Source organism: Xenopus laevis, chromosome 4L (genome assembly GCF_017654675.1).
Source record: "Xenopus laevis strain J_2021 chromosome 4L, Xenopus_laevis_v10.1, whole genome shotgun sequence".
In the NCBI taxonomy this organism is placed as follows: Eukaryota; Metazoa; Chordata; class Amphibia; order Anura; family Pipidae; genus Xenopus; species Xenopus laevis.
This window is the reverse complement of record NC_054377.1, coordinates 100742405-100758679: the sequence shown is the minus strand read 5'-3', so window position 1 is coordinate 100758679 and position 16275 is coordinate 100742405. Positions and strand designations below refer to the sequence as shown.

At 35.9% G+C, this 16275-nt stretch overlaps 1 protein-coding gene across 3 annotated transcripts in view; it reads right to left on the bottom strand.

Moving 5' to 3' along the window:
- The window catches only part of tgfbr3.L (transforming growth factor beta receptor III L homeolog), a 115871-nt gene that overhangs the window by 61923 nt on the left and 37673 nt on the right, over window positions 1–16275 (bottom strand). For all 3 annotated transcript variants that reach the window (XM_018258580.2, XM_018258581.2, XM_041590540.1), the window contains exon 4: window positions 6631–6768. In XM_018258580.2, coding sequence (XP_018114069.1) covers window positions 6631–6768 — 138 coding nt within the window. The remainder of the gene's footprint in view (window positions 1–6630; window positions 6769–16275) is intronic.

The window sequence follows — 16275 nt, the reverse complement described above, 5'->3', positions numbered from 1 at the left end:
AGACATAATGAAGGAGTTTTTATTTACCAATGACTTCTGCAATCATTTAGTACAGTTGTTTTCTGTTATCGGCCATGCCTTTTAGTGTTGTTGAGCTTACCAGTGTGCTTTTTAAAGAATGTACCAATTTGTTGATCTGGCCACTAATATTTCTGCTGTCTCTCTAATTTTTGAAGTCTGCTTCACTTGCACTGACAGCTCTTTGGACTTCATATTAAGGAATTTACAGCAAATTCAACACTTGAGGGAAAATTCACTAAAAGGTGAATTTTCGCCAGCAAATGCTTCGTGCCCCTTTGTCAGGCGCAAATACACTACTAAGCTAATTCACTAAAAGTTGTGTCTCAGCAGCAGAACGCTGGTAAATTTTATTTCTGCCTAGCGAAACTTCGTTAGTAGTCTTACGCTTAGGTCAGTTTGAATATGGTGAGTACATATATAGGTCATATATACAGTATGTCTTTATTAGAGATGTTGGTGCAAATGCTTGAAGTGGCCATTTATATAGGTCTGCAATAGACATGAACCCACCCTAAAACAAATGTGGCATGCCCCTCAAATTGGTTAACAGAAAAATCTTTGATAGTTAGAACATCACCAGGTCTAAGGTGGCAAAGGAAACTCTGGTGAAAGAGGTAACGTTCTGTAAAATTTGCACTTTAGTGAATTGTATTGGCCATTTGACAACAGTAAGATTATAACATGATAACATAATACAGGTATGGGACCTGTTATCCAGAATGCTCGAGACCCGGGTAACGGATCTTTCCGTAATTTGGATTATCATACCTTAAATCTACTAGTAAATCACTTAAACATTAAATAAACCCAATAGGCCTATGTTTCATTATTAAAGAGAAAAAGAAAATCATTTTTAAAAATTTGGATTATTTGGATAAAATGGAGTCTATGGGAGATGGCCTTTCTGTAATTCGGAGCTTTCTGGATAATGGATCCTATACATGTACTGTATAATGTATATTCTAAAATGAATAAGAAGCAGAGATTTGTGATCTATGTGACGAATGACAGAATTCCTCAGTGACTTTTAATATCATTACAACTTATAAAAGATCATTCTCCCATTTAGAGCTGTGTGCAGCAACAGATTATATATATATTTTATATGTTTTATTTTATAGTATGGGGAGGTGGCTCTCTCCTTAATGCTTGCTCTCCCAACCCCCATTCAATGGTGTTTTTGGAAGAGATCATGCTAAATAAAGAGAAAAGCAGGTATGGTCTTTCTCCCCCCAAAAATAACACTTTTTTCACTTAGGTAGGACTGACGCATGGACACTGCCTTGACGGGGCGCGTCAGCTTATGCGTATTTTGTACAAACTTTGTAACTAAAAGTGTCTTTTTTACTAGTTACAGTTCAGCTGTGCAAAAATAGGTTTCTCTTGGGGTTCTATATTGGAGTGCTGGGGTTAAACTTTGTGTAATATATATATATATATATATATATATATATATATATATATATTTTTTTTTTTTTTTTTTTATGCATGTTTCCATTACTTTCTTCTTATCATATCCACAGAATTATTAAAAAATACTTAGCAGTTATTTCATAAGCAATTTACACCTCTTAGTCTTTAAATGGCTTAGAGCACATTTATTTCCAACCAAGCTTGGCTCTGAGTGGAAAAATTAATAGCCGCTGTTCCTACAGGTTTTAACACTGGCAGAGCATTTCCTCTTGTGCCTCACTCCTCTCCTAGTGGGGCTCTAACCTCACATCTGGATATACTTAAAATGTGATTCTGGAAATTTATCCTCCTGATTTCCCGTTACAGGCTAAGCACAGGAAAACAAATGGCACTTGTTTTTCAGACAGTTTTGACAGCAATCCAGAAACCAGACCTGACCATTGCCTGGCTTGAGCTTGTTGGTAAAGATATCCTTTTAACAGCCTGGAACAAAACTACTTATTAATGGCATTTCTCTGGTATATTTATGATTGTACAGTATGAAATGAATACACAAGTTCATTACACATTAGCACAGTAATAAGAATAACCCAAGGTACAATAACTGGCAGAATATAACAATACATGCATGGAACTGGTTATCCATAATGCTCAAGTTTTGGAGTTTTCTGGATAACATATTTCCATAATTTGGATTTTCATAACTTAAGTCTACTAAAAAATCATGTAGCCATTAATTAAAACCTATAGGCTGGTTTTGCTTCCAATATGGAATAATTATTATATAAAAATTTGGATTATTTGGATAAAATGGAATCTGTGGAAGACGACCTTTCTGAAATTCAGAGCTTTATGGATAATAGGTTTCTGGATAACAGATCCCATACCTGTAATAGAGATTTGTTGACACTGGAAAAAGACAGAAGAATTTACAGCACTTCAGTCATTACAGAACTACAGGTCCAACATGTCCACTACCATCAGAACTTATTGTTAACATTTGCATTAACTGGACAGATAAGCATCCCCTGTGTGTACTGGACAGGTTCATGAGCAATCCAGTAAAGGTAACAAAAATATATATTACAGTGCATGTGCCTGCCCAGCACTACAATTTACGTTAAAGACAGTGACACAAGCACAGCTAAACTAATGGTAACATTGAATTTCTAAAATAAGAATGTTCCTAGTTTGGTTAGTTAGTCAAAGACCCCCAAAGACCCGACACTTTACTTACAGATCTGTCTACTCTACTCCAGAGATGTTAGCGTTTTAGATGGAGTTGGCTCACCTCTAACAGAAAAAAATTAATCTGAAAACTAAAATGCCTCCTTAATCTGAAAACTAAAATGCCTCCTGCTAGTTAGAATTAAGGACAACAACAGGTAATGGAGAAGAGAAAGGCAGTTTCCCCCAATTCTAAGGAGATTTACTGCATAAAAATGTAATTATAAGAATATAAACAGATAATTACAATGTAAGAAAGACAGGAGGCAAAAAGGAATAGTCTGTTTGCGCTCCCTTTTTTAATAATCTTGTAGCATTTCTCCAATAGTAATAGCTTAAGAGCCTCAGAAGATAGGATATATCTATATCTATCTATCTATCTATCTATCTATCTATCTATCTATCTATCTATCTATCTATCTATCTATCTATCTATCTATCTATCTACCCAACAGAATTATCTGGAGCATTCCTGCCATCTACAACCACAGACAGAGCTGTAACTTGAAGCTTAATAACTTATAAAATGTAGCTTTCATATAAGATAGACTATACTTAAAACAGTACATGAATGGGGAATGAGGCCTATTAGTTAACCAACAACTGCCAACCTGAAAATATTTCAAGTTACACTGTTCTGCTAACCTGGTATGCTATTGTGCCTTTTCTACATTCCAAATGGATATAACTACTAAATATTGCCTGATATTAAAGGTATGGGAAATATTATATGAACACAGATATAGGATCTGGTATCTGGAATGCTTGGGCCCTGACATTTCTTGAAGGTCTGTAATGATATGCACAACACAATTTGAACATTTTACACATTTATCAAATTTTATATTCAAGTCATATTTACATGCTGTTGCCTCTAGATGTCCTAGCATAATAAAAAAAGATGCAGACAATTAGAACCTTAGAGCTTTGGCCATACATTTAAGTGAATAAGAAATACTCAAGGGTTAAACAGAGGGAATCAAAAGCCACGTGCGGTAAACTGCATGATTATACACCAGTGACCAACTAGCAACAGTAAGGAAAAATCCTATGAAATTAGCAAGCAGAAGAAATCTGCAATGCCATTTATTTAATAGTGTCATGCTGAGTGCTACTGGAAGCTGACCTCAGATACATAAATTATTTCATTCGTTTAGCCTTTCAGTCTAATAACTAAGGTTCAGTTTCTATAATTTCTGGCAAAAGCCCTGTAGTATTCATAGACACTTCCTAAATAAAATATTTTGAAAAAGGATATATCCTACTGGCGCACGGTAAAATAGGGTCCCTGCCAAGGTCAGAAAATATTAAGTCACAAAGATAGGGAAACAACTCTACTTAGTCGTCTGGCCAAAATATCTTTGAGTTGCAAACGAAGCCTTTCAACAAGTCCATACTGTACCCTTAATGGAACACTAATTAAAAAGCAAGAAACTTAGCAATGGGTATAAAATAAACACAACTTGTATAGTGCACTGAAGATTAAAATACCATATATTATATACTACTGATCAAATCAATGCAGAGAATAAAGAAACATTACTGGTAACCATGTAGCAAAGGGATTTCTAATGTATAGATAGACTGCGGCTAAGGCAATAATATTTTGTATACTATCAAAAAAATAGCAGGGCTTGACACACTGTATCTTAAGCAGTGGTGACAAAAGGTAGACTGCATTGAAGTAACTATACAGGCAGAAGACCCTGTGCTCGAAAAGGCTCAGAATGCGGGGTCTGTTTCCACTATAGTTGAAAATAATACTCCAGCGCAGGGAGTAGGCTGTGTGGAGTGGGGAGTGGGAGGGCAGTTGAGGATTGCAGTATTCGGGTCCTTCCGAAGTATTTTTTTGCAGGGTGGCCCGGTGTACTCTAGTTATGCCACAAACACTAAGGGGCATATTTATTATGCAGTGTAAAATTAAATTTGGCAAAAAAAAAAAAAGCTGTGTAAAAGTATGCGTTATTTTCCACCACGTACATGCCAGATTTGCTGCTATTTTACATTGCTTCCGGAAGACGTCAATCTAACAAAAAACTTGAAAATTTTATAATTTTTGTTACACGGCGAAGCCTGGTGATGTGTGGGGTATTATCCTGCTGGGTTTTTTTTCACATCATAATATATATAAGCCCCCAACAGTAGATATTTACCATAGATCCCAGCAGCACCTATCAAATACCAAAGGATACAGTATACAAAATAGTCAACTATGAACAAGGACCAAGAGTAAGAAAAAACACTTTAGTGATGCCTGCAGTATAACCACAAAATGTCACAATAATTGATGGAGTATGATGATCTGCAGACTCCAACCTGAGAGTGATACCAGAAGCAAGCACAGATATGAAAAGGAATGGGCAAAACAGAAAATGGCCAGAAATGTCCCTGTTTGAACATCCGTTAGTCGTAGGCTGCTGCTCGCCAATCGGGCCACACAGAAATAAGCTGCAAGTATAAATGCTCTACCATAGTTTACTTTATATATATTGAAGACTTTACATATATCCCAATGAATGTGGTAAGTCATTGGTCCACCTTGTAATTGAATATTGTTTGGCTTTAAATTTATACTTGTGCATTACTGCTCCACAACAGTGGTGCAACCTACAGCAAAGAGCTTTCTGGTAAAGTCAATGTTCTGTTTGTCTACCAAAAGGAAAACCCTACTGATCAGAAGTCTCTAAATGCTGGTCTCCTTCCAATCAAGAGGAATATATTCATGTGAGAAGAGGGCATTAAATATGGTAAAGATGTCAACTCAATTGCTTGTCTAGCTCTGCTGTGGCCCAGGCAAATAACTCCAGCACATCATACTTATTACCATAAACACAGTAGTGGGTAGCAACATGCAAATAAAATAGTGAAAAAAAGATATTGTTTTGATCTGCTGAAAGAGAACACCGAACATTTTTATTAAATTTATAAAGATCCAAACTTGTTAATGTGACATTTCATTGAAAAGTTCATGACCAAAGACCATATTTAAGTCATTGATACCAAATTACCGGTGAAAGGAATCTCAGGATTGATTGTCACTGCCTTGGAGATAATGTGATATTTAATTAAATGTCACTCAGCTGACATCTTTATAATGAAAACTACCTTTACACTTCCTTGTCAACCTTTAATTTTCAAAAGAACAAGACCTTGCTTCTTAACCTCAAGTCCTGAAATAAAAACTGTTACACCCTTTACTCTAAAAAAATGTAGATGCCAGGTTATAGGTGCATTTTTTTAACAGGGGCAAAAGGTCATAGAGCTTAATCCAAACACTGCAAAATGTTTGGTTTTTTTTGGACGGAAGGTGTTGGACAGGAAAGTGATGGGAGGTTCAGACCTTCATGCATTTCTGGATCACACATTTCCCAACTATGGCTCTTCACAGTAACTTTGATGTTGTATTCTATCTATGCCTCAAGAAACCTAAATAGCAACTGAAGGTTAAACCATAATTTTAATTACTATTAATTAAAAAGCCATGTGAATAAACAAACCACTCCCTTTACTAAGAGGCTTTGTTAATTTTTTTTTAATATTGGCAGCTTATTATTCAAAGGCTTCACAGCTGATTTTGTGCTCGTAAGAACCTAAAGCATAAGGTGACTTTACTTTCAGTTTCAGAATTTGCCCAGCTTAGTGCCAGAAATAAGAACAAAAAAGTATATTTTCTAATTGAAACAGGACAAAAATAACCAGCCCTATTCATTGAACTAATGCTGCCCCTTTAACTAGAATAAGAAGCAATTCAAGAAAATTCCTGGAATTCTGTTTCAAAAACATTCCTGAGAAAAATGTAACAAGAAAACAATATGGGACAAATTTATTTGGTTTCTGATTTTACTATTTGCCACGATTTATATAAATGGTGGCAAAAAAATCGGGGTCTCTTAACAGCAACAACCACAAAAGAAAGATTTTACTGGGAAAAAATATGCTAAATTAATTCTCACTGATTCATATACTTACAAAAAAAAATCTTCGTACACCTGCTGCAAGTCCCTCTGTTTTAACATCCCAAATTAGGGGGATCGGAGAGTTTAGGATGAAGACCAGAGGCTTCTGATGCACTGAAATTGCAGATATTGGCGTCAAATGTAACGTGACCTAGAATAAAAGATCAGCATGTTAAATAAGTACAATTCATGTATGTGACAGCAAATATCTTACACAGTAACATAGTAAGTTAGTTTGAAAAAAAGACACACTTCCATTAAGTTCAATCTTTTAACTCTATTTTAACCTGCCTAACTGCTAGTTGATCCAGTGGAAAGCCAAAAAAAAACCCTATTTAAAGGCTTTCCAATTTGAGAGTAAAAAATCCTTTCGGACTCCAAATTGGCAGTCGGACAAGTCCCTGGATCAACTTGTGTGTGGTGATACCTCTGATTTTCTTAGACACGAGACACATGTCAAGCCGCTCAGCATTGTGGTGATGCATATGATTTTATCTGACACACGATACATGTCAAACTGCTCAACACAGACTGGTCAAATATTTTAAACTACAACTAAAAAAACATTTTGAAAACTTTTTTTTTGCCATTGTGTGAAGGCAGCTCCCTCTGGCTCTGCATGAGTAATTTAGACATTTGTCTGACATGGTCATGATTTCTAGGCTGTTAGTGGGATCTCACCAGCCAAACGTAAGGGGTATAACCTTAATAAAACAAAATATAAGCAAATTTGGGAAACTGATAACAGCAGAGGTTGTATCCAATATCTCAGTTCTTCACAGTACTGCTTTGTTAAACATACAAACAAAGTCAGAGAGTCTCAGCCACTTTCTATTATGTGGCCTAAAGATACTGATTTCAAAATGTTAGGATCGTAACCTGCTTTGGGGAAAAAAAAAAACATCATCTCACTATAGAGCCATAAAGGCAGATTTAATATAGGCCATAGGGTGTAGATGGCAGCAATAACAGTAAATGACCAATGCCCCACTGCGAAACAGATGTATAAATCAAACTGAAAAATCCCACTTCCATCTCTTGTGTTTTTTTACAGAAGTTTTTATATTCTATCTTTTATTTAATTGTATATTATATTGTATATTATGTGCTTCTCTTGCATTACACTGGATATGTCATTATACCCAAACAAATGTGTGTGTTTGTAGGTCTGTGTTTGTGTTTATGTACCTGAATATATAAAAATGTTGTTTATGACTATACACCTACTACGTAGCCTAATTAGCAGTTATTGGGCACAACATAATACATTCTACGGGGCCTTCCATCTCACAAACAATTTGAAAAAAAAATTGTAAGATTGAGCTTTTCACACATCTTAAAACTGTGCATTATGAATTTTCAAGTGTATGTTACAGCCTTACATAATACAATGAAAAGAAAAACCCACCAACCACATACATTTTTAATGCCTGGTTATCCTGTTCTCACCAAGAATAAAACATGTAATAATAAACCAAATGGTACACATCATTATGAGAGTGTACAAAAACCACAAAAAGAAAATCTGACATAGCTAAGGCTCTATCTTTCATACTATGCAAAAGCATGCACAAAAATGATGCAGAGAGATGTTGAGAAACATACAGTAATGTTTTATATAGCAATTTGCTCAAATTAGGAACAAGGCAGGGAGGCTGGAAGTGTGTAGGTTAGATTCTTTAGGTATATTCCTTGTGATGCTACTACAGCCACATTCCATTTGGGTGTAAAAAATATTATTTTGGCCGAAAAATGCTCCTGTGCAATATGCTGCCTACAAAAGCAGGCATGTGTGATACCGTGCTTGCGTTTATTCAGCAAGACACCTGGTTCACTCATTATGCCTACTTGTGTGATGTCAAATTCATGCACATAATAAAAAAGCTAGGACTTTCCTCATTATTCACATTCTTAGAGTCCCAAAATGGCGGCCCACAATAGGAGCTCTCCTGGAGCATTTTTGGGCCAAAATATTAGTTCCCCCAACTGGAATGTAGTGCACAACTCAGAGTTGGGAACAATTTTCCTAGGATATGTGCCCTTTGATAGAACTAAATCTAACTCAAATGCCAACTGCCTTTTTGATATTTTTTAGCAAATACCAACCTATCAAAATTGTTCATCATCTCTATAAACCATATGCTTTTGATAAAAGATATATGGGCAGTTTTTTCGTGTGTGTATGATAAATTCTTTCTGCTGTGTTTGCATGGCAACAAAATGCTTTACGCACAGAAATCAAGTGAAGTTAATGGGAAGAGAATGTCTGCCAAGAAGACAGATTAAACGCAGAATAATGTAAAATAAATATATACAGTGATGAATGAAATTTGAGAAGAAAAATAGATGTCTAGAGGTAAAATGTAGACTAAAAGAGAAAAAAACTCATCAATGCACAGTCTATTAACAAAAGAGTTCTAAATGATTGCACAGTTAGTATAACTGTACTAACCCCCTGGATGGAGGCGTTCACTAAAGTCGCCCCATTGTATTGGAACCTCTCACTGACACACCCATATACATACAAACCTATCAATACACTCGTATATATATATAAATATATATATATATATATATATATATATATATCATTATAGGCTTGGATTTTATACTTGTCCAAGAAGTCATACAACATTCATTAATAAGTATTTAGAGGTTTTCATGAAATTACAAAGGTTTTATGTTATGACAGCTCTCTAGCAGCCACCTCTGTTACTAACTCCTAGTTACAGACATAATTGTGTAAGTTTTTGAAACACAGCTGAAATATTTTTGAATACATTTTAAGCATTTTTCCCCATACATACAGTAATAAAAGGCATTAAAGTTTGCCCATAGGCAGTCATCCAATAACATGTTTGCTTTTAAACATGTAACCAGTAAATGCTACTTGCTGATTGGTTTCTATAGGTTAATGCACAAGGGCAAACTTTGTTTCCATAACCTGCCAAATTTTGTAAAATGTGGTATTTAGTGGGTGTGGCCATAAAATGGGCATGGTCAAAAACTTGGCACTCTATGTGCGCCAGATCTTTTTGTCCCTCTTTAAATTTTTCAATCATGGTTGTGAATAATTGTGAAGTGTTTTGGCGTATTCGTTTGAAACCAATTTCTCCAATACTAAAGCTAAGGCCCAATTGAGAGAGAGTTGCATGTTTTATGTGCACTGTCCAGAAAGAAGACAGAGGCCTATCATAAATTGTGTACATTCCCTTGATGCTAATAAGATTAAAATGAATTCAAAAACACAAAAAAAAATCAATACTACATATAAAAATCCACACCTGATGAAAACAACGCATATATTGTTTCTTACAAATCCCCCAAGAACAAAGCTCTTTTCTTGAGTCAGATAGCACTGGTTCTCACTTTTCATATTATATTCCCTTATGCGACAAACATCATGACTGCTACACTGTCAGGTTCTTAATCTCCTATTAACAAAGCACCAGATTCTCTCATCTGAACAAGAATTCATGCTCCAGTAATTGGGATCTTCCATGTCATTCACGATGAACCAGGCTATTGTGCCAGGATGCCCTGTAAGTTTACATCAAGTTTATCAACCACGTTGTTAGGCTGCTGTACAGAAGCCCCTAACTTTAAAACAGACTACAAGAAAGTAAAAAAAAATAATCCAGAGGAATACAAACAATTCTTAATTATCTACACTCTGCTAACAAAATTATTAATATATAAATACAGAAAGCAAGATCAACTAAAACCTGTGCGGTTTTCACTGGTATGTCCAGGTGAAAACTGCCTGTCTGGATTTCTGAAGTAGGAAACCCAAAAAAAAAAAAGAACAAAAACTGGCATTTCAATAAATTCCCAAAACTATCTGTCACAGGACTGGGGAAGATACGTACAGCGTCAACAAGGTTAAAACAGCTGCAAAACTTTTCTGCTTTCCCTAGAGATGATCACTTTCATGGAAGTCTGGATATCGCCATGGCAACCAGACTTGAGAAAACACTCTATGGACTGCTGCCCCATTACTCTGTTAAAGTAATTTGTACTAAGTGAAAGGGCCAGGGCAAAAAATGCAGAAAAATTATCAAAACAAATACCACTGCTGACGTCCCACTTTTTTTTTTCTAACTTCCAGCCACATAACCATACTCTATTATTATGAAATGATACGTTTATGCTCTGATGTGATATTTCTTCAAGGTTACTTCAGTACACCAGGTCGGAATTTCAAACTTTCTGTTTTCTCTTAAAAGTAATATTTCTTAAAAACAGAGCACAGTAGAAGCCCCATTTTACATTTTTTCAGGGGACCAGAGAAAAACTGTCAAGGTGCAACATTTGTTGCAGAGAAAAACTTCATTGTAATGAGAATCACATTGTTCCATTCATTTTTACAATTTAAAATGTGCATTTTTTGGAATTTAATTTTTTCTGTCTGTTAAAAACGTTTTTTTTGGCTGGAATTTTCTTGAATTGCAGAAAACATCATGAGTTTTAAAAAAAAAATGGGCCCCGAATGCTTCACATTGTGCTATATATATATATAATAGCATTTAATAACGTATAGCATTGTTTTTTCTTACAAGATACCCTGCAATCTCTTTTACCTCCTAGGTTTCCCCAGTTATTTATTGTTTTAATTATTTAACAGGAAGGAATATCCACACAGAATAGTTTAGGTTTTAAAAACTGGTTAGGAAATCTTTTGTTCTTATGGCCCTCAGGATGCAGTTTTATCAGATAAATGTCCTGTTTGTAGGCAAGCTAAGGCATTCTGTTTGTTCAGTATAGCTGATCCTATGAATTTTAGTACTCTGCATTGATATTTGCTATATGAGTGTAAGCTACACTAAGGGGCAGATTTATCAAGGGTCGAATTTCGAAGTACAAAAACTTTGAAATACGACCATCGAATTGAAAAACGTTGAATTCGAATATCGAATTCAAATTTTTTTCACCGAATTTGGGAATCCTACGATCGAATAAAAGTCGTTCGGATCTAATTTTAGCGTACGATCGAAGGATTTTTATTCGATGTGTAAAGACTTAGAAAAGTTTGTAGAAGGTCCCCATAGGCCAACATAGCAATTTGGCAGGTTTAATTTGGCGAAGTATTGAAGTCAAATTTTTTTTAAACAGACAGTACTTCGATTATTGAATGGTTGAATATTCGAAAGATTTTACTTCGAATCGAAGTCGAAGTAAATTCGAAGTCATAGTATCCTATTTGATGGTCGAAGTATACAAAAAATTACTTTGAAATTCGAACTTTTTGTACTTCGAAAATTCACTCGAATCTTAGTAAATCTGCCCCTTACAGTCATTGCCATGCCAGAGCAAAAATATCACAGGAAGAATTCTTTTTGTACATTTGGTACATCCAAGGGGTCATTTATTAAAGTCTGAATGCCAAGTACTCCAACTCAGACTTGCTCAGTCAATACATCAAACTTCAGGTCAGGCTGTCAATTTTAATACTATGAATTACCATTGGCCCATAAAAACACTTTTACACAACAAGACCCCTCATTGGATTCCGAAAGACTTACAACTGAATCCCAGTTCTTAAAATGAAGAGGCCACTATCAAATAGAGAAGGCTGCATACATGAAGGAACCAAACATAAAAGCCATTTGTTAGTTTATTATTTTGGACGCCACAATGCTACCTTCTCTCACTTGTACCACCACGTTTAGTGGGGACAATGACCCACTTTGTTAGGGGTACAATGGAGGAACATCTGCTACATATAGGAAAGCTGTATTTTGATGTTATACTTCTTTTTTGATACAAAAATGTAAAGTTTCTAATGGAATAATATCAATATACATTTGAAATGTATTAGGAGCACTCTGTGGTTCAAATGAAAGGCCTTCACTTAAAATAGTAAGAAAAACTTCTGAAAGTGTGAAATTAAATACAAAGCAATTGTCGCTAATTAGCTTGCCGATTTGTGTGTGCATGCATAATATAGAAAGTGCCAAAGAATTCCTGTACTGCACACGTTGAGAAGACGTACAATGGACACGGTGCACTCGATTTTTTGACCGCCATGTTGCTCTCAGGGGGAATTGTGGAAGTCAAAACCCTTAAAGGAGTGGTTCAATTTTAGTATTTTATAGAATAGCTAATTCTAATAACATTTTCAATTGGTCTTTATACATTATAGCGTTTTTTAATCATTTTAATAGGGATCACTGACCGAGACTAAAAAACAAATGCTCTGTTTTATCACTCATTTTTCCATTCAGGCCCTCTCCTATAGTCCAGTCCCTTATTCAAATCAATGCATGGTTACTAGGGTAATCTGGACCCTAGCAACTAGCTTACTGAAATTGTAGACTGGAGAGCTACTAAATAACTCAAAACCCCCAAAAAATAAAAAATGAAAATCAACTGCAAACTGTCTCAGAGTTTCATTCTCTACATCATACTAAAAGTTAACTCAAAGGTGAACAACTCCTGTCACTGTTTTCCCCATAAAGAAGTATGGGCATTGCTTTTCCTATAACAGACACTGGCAATAATAGGCACAACAAGCAAGAGAGCTTCCCATGCTTATTTAGGAGAAGCAGTCATTTTCTGTGAAGACCATTTCTCAACTGCTTCCTGACTGCTTCAACGACTCTTCAAGGTATTTAAAATGTTCCAACCCCAGCTATGAGTCTGATAGCAAATTGCTTTAGCAAAACAATGGAATTAAAAGGGATATGGACCTATTTTACTTTTGTTTTCACAGCTCTAAAATGAAATGCGTGTAATGTGCAATTGCAATACTTACACAGTTCTGTTATCTGTGAGCAGTAAGAACACCTATATTGTAATATACCTGTAATATACCATGGAGGGCCCTGTATGTAAAAACATAGACTTATATGCCGGATCTGTTATCCAGAAAGCTCAGAATTACAGAAAGGCCATCTCCAATAGGCTCCATTTTATCCAAATTTTTAAAAATGATTCCATTTTTCTCTGTAATAATAAAACAGTACCTTGTACTTGATCCCAACTAAGATATAATGAATCTTTTTTGGAAGCAAAACCAGCCTATTGGGGTTATTTAATGTTTGCATGATTTTCTAGTTGACTTAAAATGAAGATCCAAATTATGAAAAGATCTGTTATCCAGAAACCCCCAGGTCCCGAATATTCTGCATAACAGGTCCCATAACTATGTTCACCAAAGCTGCTAATGAGAGAGCCCTAGTCAGAAGTCTTTAGAGCCATGTTTCAACAAATTATTTAATGGACTTAAACCATAAAGGTAAGTGAACATGAATCAATTCTGCAGATATATGTTGCTTAACAATGGGCTGCCCCTTTTCACATATGTATATATTTATAATAAATAGAGCTTATTTAGAATTCATAAAATCCATGTACATTCCAATGCATGTTAAACAGAATATGCACCATAAATCACTGGCCTGCAGAAACATAAATGTTACTAAACTGACAGATCAGAAATGCCTCTTTAAAACACTATTAGTTAAAGAAGAAATATGTCAGCTGGTTAAGTCTGGATTTTGTTTTCAGCACCCTGTAGGCACATGCCTCTCTTCCGAGTAGTGATAAAAATTTTCCTAGCTGCCCTGTAGTAAAAAGAATTTGTACGCTCCTAAAAATCTATTGTGTGTAAAGCAAATCACACAGAAAAAACATTGGAAAACAATTTATAGAAGTTCAGACTCCTTATTAGAAAGTTTGTGAGCATCACAGACAGGACAAGAGTTGCCTGCACATAATTCTTCTCCTTTCTCTGGAAGAGAATATAAAGCTTGTGCTGCATAGTTCCAACTGGCTGGGATACACTGTCTGTTACAGCCCACAAAAAACACATCATCCAGATTTCAAAGTTATGTTTAAGCTCATTCCCTGGGATGTGTCGAAAATGTGATTGCTTCATGACCCTTTTAATTCATCAACTGTGTCTTGACTGATCCAAAGATAAAGTCAATTTCTCTTCAAGGCCATCACCAAACAAACAACAGGCTCATAGCCTTACATGCCGCATAAACATTAGAAAAAATATGAGACATCCAGTGGCGTAACTAGATGTTGCTGGGCCCCACAGCAAATTAATTTTAGGGCCCCCAACATATCCAGTGTTTGTCCTGTTTTACAAATATATGTTCAAATTGCTCATCAATGAGAGCCTCATGGGGCCCCCTGTACCTCCTGGGCCCCTCTGCAGCCGCAGGGTCTGCTTCCTCTGTAGTTACGCCCCTGGAGACATCAGAAAATGTGACCAGACAATTAGCCGCTTGGACATTAGACTTTTGTACACTGTATGTGCGAGAATGGAAGTAGCTGCATTTGTATAAAGGTGGCTGGTAAAATTGGTAGCCAACAACCTTTTATGGTTGTTAACATGACTGAAACTTAGGGTTGCCACTTGTTTGTTTATGTTCTGAACAGTTCTGTTTTTCTTTGGGCTGTTTGGGCCACTACTACCGGTTTGAGTTTCAGCTTTGTGAAACCTGAACAATAACCTGCCCAATAACCACCTCTGATGTCAAAACTCTGTCCACATGAGGTACAAACACCCCCCCAAATATCACAAGTCCATCCCCATATGTCACTGCTCAGCCCCTTATGCCATCATCCTACCCGCTTCAGTTTTTGTGGAAGTCAAAGGTGACAACCCTACTGAAAACTAGCAATAAGGCAGTGGTTTACATGTCTAGATGAAGAACAGAAGAATAGCTAAATAAAAAAAAACACATTAAAGGGCACCTAACACATAAAAATGTACCCCTTCCCCCCAGAGGTGTGGGTTAACAGAGCCTGCACTCAAGATGGGGGGGACAATAGTATTTTTTGAGAAGCTCCCTGGAACTTGTCACTCAATCAGACTTATTTTCCTTTTTCTCTATGTTTAAACAATGATATACACAAATAGCTTTGTGTACATACACAATGACAACCTGGAGAAAGGACTTCAGAGTCTAGAAAGTTTGCTATACAGTTCAGGAAATGTCCTTTATGTCATTCTCATTTTGTTTGCAAATAGAAAAGTTTCTTTTCGCACTAGGTATGCTCTAAACCATGATTTGCATATCCATATATGAGCAAATCCAAATAATTATGGCATCGTTGGAAAAAATTGCCATTCACTGCTTAAACTCTTTCCCCACCAGCTGCTGGAAACACTCTGAAACCCAACCTGCATTTCCAGTAATTTAAATTCAGAAAAGTATAATCTATGATTGTACCAGCCCTGTAGATTCTACACAAGAAAAAGGTTAAAGCTACATGGCATTAATGGTCGGATTTGGGTTGACCAAGCATTTAGAATGTAGACAAATCAGAATCCTTAAACAAAGTGGTGGGATGTTGCCCAATCCCAAACTGAATCCTGAATTCTGTGAATCCCTACGTTTTAATAGTTAATCACGTTTTAAAGGGGCAGTATACCACCTTTTCTATGAATACAACTTGTGCTAAACACAAGCTCTACACAAGCTCTATACATCACACTGCTATACATCTATACTGCTCCCCAGTGTTAGTTGGTGATTCATTGAGCTCTAAAATTGTAACCCTTTTAAACCCTTTCCACAGACAGAATAATAATACTAACCATACCTCCCAACATTTTAGAAATAGAAATAGAGATAAAAAGATTTGCAGTACAGATTGCATTGAAATGTTTGACCATGCCCATTTTTGTAGTCACACCCCC